Source organism: Gadus chalcogrammus, chromosome 16, assembly GCF_026213295.1.
Source record: "Gadus chalcogrammus isolate NIFS_2021 chromosome 16, NIFS_Gcha_1.0, whole genome shotgun sequence".
Lineage (NCBI taxonomy): Eukaryota > Metazoa > Chordata > Actinopteri > Gadiformes > Gadidae > Gadus > Gadus chalcogrammus.
The window spans coordinates 31,136,951-31,144,144 of NC_079427.1; the positions used below are offsets into that span (position 1 = coordinate 31,136,951).

Here is a 7,194-nt window from a genome sequence, read left to right on the forward strand (position 1 = left end):
TGATGCTAGTGTGACAGGATAGCTTTTATAGTTTGGTAACCCTCACCTTAACCCCTCACACCCATTTCTAAAGAGGTAATAAAAAAAAAAAATCATCATCAGAAGGTGAAACTTGACCTGCCTGATTGGGTTTTGTGTTCCTTTTTTAGGAGACAATAAAACCCTCTCCGCAGGTCGGGATCTGTCTGGTAAGCTGCTCCAGGATGTGGCAAAATCGCTGGGACAGAAGTGGGAGCAGGTGGCCCACCACCTGGGGCTGAAGAACAGAGATCTGGACAAGATCAAGAAAGACAACAAAGATGAGTTCATGCATAGGCGGAACATGTTGCGGCTGTGGACGGACCAAAGCCCAGGAAAGGCCACAGCACAGGACCTGCTGAGAGGTCTAGAAGACATGAAGGACCTACCTGAAGAGACTCGTCGGTTATTGAAAGGTAACGTACTTCACCCCCACACAGTGAACGTCTTTCATGCATGAGCATTGATCTATGAAACTCTGGCTGATGAGTGGACTTTTGTTGAGCTTTGTGTCGGATGAGTTTGGTTACATGGTTGTAAAGTGGCACGAAATCAGCCTTACCTGGTAATATTTACATAAAAATATATAAATATACACAAATAAAAATTGCTTTCTCCATCATCTTGATTCTATAGTGTAGCACCTAAAGCTGTTATCCTTTTATTGAGGCTTACACTGAATACAAATCCAATTTTTATTTTTATTCAGGTAAGAGTCGTGGTTCTTCTGGTTCTTCTCTCACGCTACATACCTCCAGGCTTCTCCAAACCTCCGTCTCACCCCCTTCTTGTTTTGTCTTTTTGCCAGACGCCAGTGTTGAGATTGATGAAGATGATAAAGATGATGAAGGTGAGCAGTGTCACTCTTCCATTGAGCTTTGAGTCTCAATGACGAGGTGATCTGACAACAGAAGTATTTCACTGGGGGTTAAAGAAATATATCCAGGTTCACTGAACCGGGAATGCTGCCTGCCAGTGTATCATGAGGCCGAATGTTATTGGAGCGCTTAATGTACACATTACCCTTACACTGGACATGCTGTCGGTTTTCGTGTTCCAATCGGATAATAGGAAAACCAGGCAAGTTTAATCAATCATAACATCCCCCTTCTCTTCAGGAGAGCAGATCCAAGGACGAAAGAGCAGTCACTCAGGTGGGCCATGGAAGATGTTAAACGTTGTGTTGGATCGAGCCAAAATATTCATATTAATAAAAGCTACTTTTGTTGACCAGTAATCAATGTATTGCTAAGTTGAAACAAGGATCATAATTTTCCCATATAGAGAACAAGATATTGGTTTAATGTTTGTGTACAGCCTGCAATTATTATTTTTTAACTAATGGAAGCCGAAAAGTGTGAAGATACAAGCAAGTCATGAGAGGGTTCCTCAAAACCCTTTTGCATAGGCTAAAAAACAATACAAAACCAATCACTGCCAATTAACAAACAGTGACTCTAATTATGTGCTGTTGCAGATTTACTACCAAAAATGGAAAGCAGCAGCTCAGGTATGTTTGTATTTTGAAATAAGCCATAAGTTGAGCTTTCAACTAAACTCCCCATGATTGGTTGAGGAGGTGCTTTCAGACATTTCAGAGTCTGATTGATCACCCTTTCACAGGGACGAGTCTCACCGAAGACACAGCAAGCATGCCCGTGGTGGACAGGTGTGAAGAGGAGGACTGTTCTGATTCTGGTAAGAGTCGTGGTTCTTTTTTTGGTGAGATTGAACAAGATGATGAAGAGGATGAAGGTGAGCAGTGTCAGTCTTCCATTGAGCTTTGAGTCTCAATGACGAGGTTATCTGACAACAGAAGTATTTCACTGGGGGTTAAAGAAACATTCCCGGTTCACTGAACCAGGAATGCTGCCTGCCAGTGTATCATGAGGCCAACTGTTATTGGACGGCTTAATGTCCACATTACCCTTACACTGGACATGCTGTCAGTTTTTCGTGTTCCAATCGGATAGTAGGATAACCAGGCAAGTTTAATAAGCCATAACTTCCCCTTTCTCTTCAGGAGAGCAGAGCCAAGGACGAAAGAGCAGTCAGTCAGGTGAGCCATGGTTGATGTTTAAAGGAGACATATTATGGAGTTTTCCAAACAAGTAAACATAGTATTTTAACCTTATTTTTTACATTGTTTTTGTATTATGAATAGTTTAATATTTTCTCGTATACCTGAACCATACTTACAAATTGGTGGAAGTGGATTTCCAATGGTCAATTAGGCTACAGATCTTGTTATAACGATAATTGAATAAAAGCTACATGTTAAATAATTGTATATTTATATATATATATATATAAATATACTTTAATATTAAATTAATTCAATATTAAACCAATGCATTTCAATCGGGAGATTTCTTTCGACTTCAGAAGGGGGGGAGGGCTGCGCAGTGCACGCTCTAGCATCATCTTGTAATAACGATAATTGAATGAAAGCTAGGCCTACATGTCTAATATTATAACAATCATTTTATATTAAAAAAAATACACCGGCCTATATAATCTATATTTTAATATTAAATTAATTCAATATTAAACCAATGCATTTCGATCGGGGGATTGTTTTAGACTTCAGAAGGGCTGCGCAGTGCACACTCTCGCCCCCATATCGTTCTATTTCCCACAGTTTAGACTTGTAATTAATACGTTTCTTTTGTATTCAACGTGACTCCTTTCATTCTTTTTATCATTGTCTGGTGGCTAGTAGGCCCTAGGCTATAACGTCACTCTGAGAGATGTGCACGGACACAATTAACGAGGCAGGGTTATTTGAAATAATTCATTAAGTTATCATGTGTGAGAGGTCATTCTTCCTCCTGAGTGTGTAGGGTGTGTTTTGACAACACAGTCTCACTCCGAGAACGTATACGACTGTTGGCAAGGGCACTTTAGCGTCGCTAGCTGACGGGAAAAGTACCCTTCGGCGTCGTCTGCAGACGGAGATATGGCATACAATGTTATTCCATACCCGGCGATGTTTGACGTTCAGAGCGGGTGCCCCAGCAGCCACACCTGTAGGCCTACTAACCCGACTACGGCTCTACGACGCTGTGAGCATCTTTCCTATTGGATCGTTTTAAGGATATTTATTTATTTATTTGTTATCTAAGCTACGGAGACCACCAGACTTCCTCGAAGCAACGAGAATGGTCTATTAAATTCAAGATGGGTGTGCGTGAATAGGGATATAGTTCCATACCGTCAATATGAATTTCATTCAGGCTGTTCAATGGTCATGATACAGATCTTGTTATAACGATAATTGAATAAAAGCTATGGTCTACTTATAATATTATAACTAAATAATTGTATATTTCTCTCTCTATATCTATATATATATATATATATATATATATTTGGAGAATGCCCCACATATTCTTATTTTACAGGACAACTAAAACAATGGCTCAAATCCAATCAGAAGTGTGACCACGAGCTGGACTGGACACTAATAGAACATTAAAGCATTTTTATATCCTGTCTGCATCTGGTATCTTTATGATTGTGTAATGTATTGTGTACGTTTACATATATGTTTACCACTTCTCTTGATGTGTCTTTCAGGACTTCGACCTAAACCTGTTAAGAAGCCGTCACACAGTAGTGGACCGGGGAGCCGTCCTGGTGAGCTGTCCTCGTCTCTGCCCCTCAAAAAGCCGGCTAGTGACGGGATTCAGGGTGAGTTGAAGGCTCTTAGTTTTAGGAGTAATAAGTCTACCTCCATAACCCTCAAGATCAGGGATGGACAACTGGCGGCTTTAAAAAAAGTTTTTATTTTTTAAACGCAACTTACTTAATTTAGCGAGTCATTGTAATTATGCTGTTCCCCGATAGAGGATGATTCCTAAGCAAACAATCTTGGGGCCCATGTTAAAAATGCATTTGAGCATGGAAAATAGGTACTTAATGTATGTTGGTTCAATAAACATGCAGACATATATACATACATACAAATATTTTGTTCTTATTTAGAATTATTTTGTAGCTTCTCTCATATCCGACTAGTTGAAGTACGCGTTCATGTGGCCCTCTGATGGTGATGCTGAAAATTGTTGGCCCTCTTTATCTTGAAAGTTGCACATCCCTGCTCTATATCATCACAATCTTACCCCCAAAAATGCATACAAACCTAACACTTAATATAGCACAATAACGAGAAACCATCTATTTTTATGGAAAGTTGACCTAAAATAGCATATTTTGAGATACTAAGTCTATCAAACAAACATCTTATTGATGATACATCCTATGGTTAAGAAGAGTTTAATCAATGTCTCCTACATTTTGTGCATGATTTTCATCTAAGGAATGACAATCCTTTTTCATATCCTAGCACTTGGGGACGACAAGACGCTAGTAAAGCCAAAGAAACAAACGAGAGGTAAGTGCTTTACTGAGTGCTGCTGTGTTCCTTGGCTCATTGAGGTTGATGCTAGTGACAGGTTACCTTTAAGAATTTGGTAACCCTCACCTTAACCCCTCACACCCATTTCTAAAGTGGTCAATCTAAATCTATATTTTTGTTCAGTGGTACATCGTCAGAAGGTGGAACTTGACCTACCTGTGTGTGGATTGTCTTTTTTTTTTTTTTCAGCCAGAAATAATGAAACCTGCTCTGCAGGGCAGGATCTGTCTGATGAGCAGCTCCGGGATGTTGCACAAACGCTGGGACAGGAGTGGGAGCAGGCGGCCCTCCACCTGGGGCTGAAGAAGGAAGATCTGGACGTGATCAAGAAAGAAAAGAAAGTATTCATGCAGAGACGGAAGATGTTGCGGCTGTGGAAGGACCGAAGCCCAGGAAAGGCCACAGCACAGGACCTGCTGAGAGGTCTGGAAGACATGAAGGACCTACCTGTCGAGACTCGTCTGTTATTGAAAGGTAACGTACTTCACCCACACACAGTGAACGTCTTTCATGCATGAGCATTGGTCTATGAAACTCTGGCTAATGAGTGGACTTTTGTTGAGCTTTGTGTTGGATTGGTTGGATATTTACATAACAAAAAATATCAATATATAAAAAAAAAAATACTCACTTGATTCTTTAGTGTAGCACCTAAAGCACTTTTCTTGATAACTTTTTCCTTTACTATTGGGTTTGTATCTTACTAGTTCAATGAACGTTCTGTCGTTTGCTTTGGACAAAAGCGTCAGCTAAGTAAATGTGATGTGATGTATTGTAAAGAAGTGTGTTTGGTGTAATAGGTGCGCTGTCTCCAGCATTAGATCTGCAGGTGGCGTCGTCGTAATGATACTTGGGGTTAGGGTAATGTCTGTTTCCGTGCCGTGTGCCGCTGCTGCCAGTGAGGCTTTAAAGTAGTCCTCTAAGGTGATGTTGGCAGCGTTACCTCGATAGTGACCATCGGTCAGGACTTCTCAGAGTCCGACCTCGGCCAGCATCCAGACCGAGCAGCCGGTCAATCCGGTCCCATTACACACCTTGTGTTGTGAATGCAATAGTACGTTATGAAGTTTAATGTTTTCTGTTGTTGTTCTCTATTCATCAATAGATTATTAGTTGCGTTGAATATTCATTGTAGCTGGAAATTATGCCAATCCTGTCCCCAGTTTAATTACGTTTCAATTGTCTTTCGAAAAGGAATAAGTTATTGGAAAAACAGCAAATGTTGTAAAGTTTTAACCAAAATAATGTCTGTCCAAACCAGAAACTGTGTTAAAGTTGATGTTTGTTTCCAAGTGAGAAACATCGGCAATCGTTCCGGATCACTGTTCTTCAAAAATCAGATGCCATCCTTATGAGAAATATGTTTCAAAACCCCTGGAATAGGTGGTATTGGCTCTGTGTGTGTGTGTGTGTGTGTGTGTGTGGTGTGTGTGTGTGTGTGTGTGTGTGTGTGTGTGTGTGTGTGTGTGTGTGTGTGTGTGTGTGTGTGTGTGTGTGTGTGTGTGTGTGTGTGTGTGTGAGGGTTGCTACTGATATCCTTTCATTTAGGCTAACACTGAATACAAAACCAATCACTGCTGAGTACCAAACAGTGACGCCCTGAGACTATTAACTAAACACTAATTATGTGCTGTTGCAGATTTACTACCAAAAATGGAAAGCAGTAGCTCAGGTATGTTTGTTTTTTTAAATAAGCCACAATTTGAGCTTTCAACTAAACTCCCCATGATTGGTTGAGGAGGTGCTTTCACACATTTCAGAGTTTGATTGATCACCCTTTCACAGGGACGAGTCCCGCCGAAGACACAGCAAGCATGCTGTTTAAATGATTTAAACGTTGTGTTGAATCGAGCGAAAACATTCATATGAATAAAAGCTAATGTTGTTGACCAGTAATCAATGTATTGTTAAGTTGAAACAAGGATTATAATTTTCCGAAGGAGTCGTGATTGAGCTAGTGCTAAATGCTAATACGTGTATGGTAGTTGCTTAGTTCGTAGTAACAGGCTAGTTACAGAATTTTGAATGCAATGGCAGAACGACATCGAAGTACATGAACTGCGACATGCTGCCTGCCGCCGGTTGCCGCGAGGGACCACCGCCGCGAAGCACCACCGCCCGGCAGCGGGCAGCCGGGCGGTGGTGCCTCGCGCCGGCAGCAGGCAGCGCGCGGTTCTGTCTACTACAGATTGATGTGGAAGTGGAAGAACCAGAGACGTCGGAGAACCCGACGAAGTCCTTTGTGATTCATTATATCGTCTGGACGTGCACACAGCTTTTGGCCATGATAATATGTATTATTTGATATAGATATCTATGTATTATATGATATTATTTAGATGTAGAGCTCCAAGTCGTTGACGTCGCTTTGCAACCGAATACGCTGGGGTTGATAAGTTACCGGACTGCAGAGTGATACAGATGACGTGAATCAGAGGCAAAAAAAAAACACTTTCCATGACAGCGGTCAATATGGTGGACGTGAGCATTCTGCTGCATTGAGAAGAGCCGTGTAATAAACAAAAATAATTGACAGCTGAACGTTAGGAAGGCCCATGCAAGTGAATGGAGCAGTCGACAGCATTAAGAAGAGCCGTGTAATAAGTAAGGGATAATGTATAGAATGCCGGTCATTATCGAGAAAACAATCCCCGACAGGGCGAACAGGACACCGACTCACAGCGAAGGTGTCTTGCTTCCCATTGAAGGGGCTTAATTTCGATAATGACCGGCGACGTTCTATACATTATCCCGCT

General features: G+C 41.2%; 1 protein-coding gene across 1 annotated transcript; it reads left to right on the forward strand.

Moving 5' to 3' along the window:
• Positions 1-234: 234 nt before the first annotated feature.
• LOC130405705 (uncharacterized) lies at positions 235-6,267 on the forward strand. The gene is made up of 11 exons (XM_056610874.1): positions 235-434; positions 827-868; positions 1,137-1,172; positions 1,496-1,528; positions 1,642-1,716; positions 2,042-2,077; positions 3,598-3,711; positions 4,367-4,414; positions 4,628-4,912; positions 6,078-6,110; positions 6,224-6,267. The coding sequence occupies exons 1-11, from the start codon at positions 308-310 to the stop codon at positions 6,265-6,267; spliced, it is 873 nt and encodes a 290-aa protein (XP_056466849.1). The 5' UTR covers positions 235-307.
• Positions 6,268-7,194: the final 927 nt, after the last annotated feature.

Coding starts and splice junctions, on each gene's coding strand:
- LOC130405705 (XM_056610874.1), top strand. CDS start 308: ATGCATAGGCGGAACATGTTGCGGCTGTGGACGGACCAAAGCCCAGGA. Junction 1,529..1,641: donor AATGGAAAGCAGCAGCTCAG/GTATGTTTGTAT, acceptor ACCCTTTCACAG/GGACGAGTCTCACCGAAGAC. Junction 6,111..6,223: donor AATGGAAAGCAGTAGCTCAG/GTATGTTTGTTT, acceptor ACCCTTTCACAG/GGACGAGTCCCGCCGAAGAC.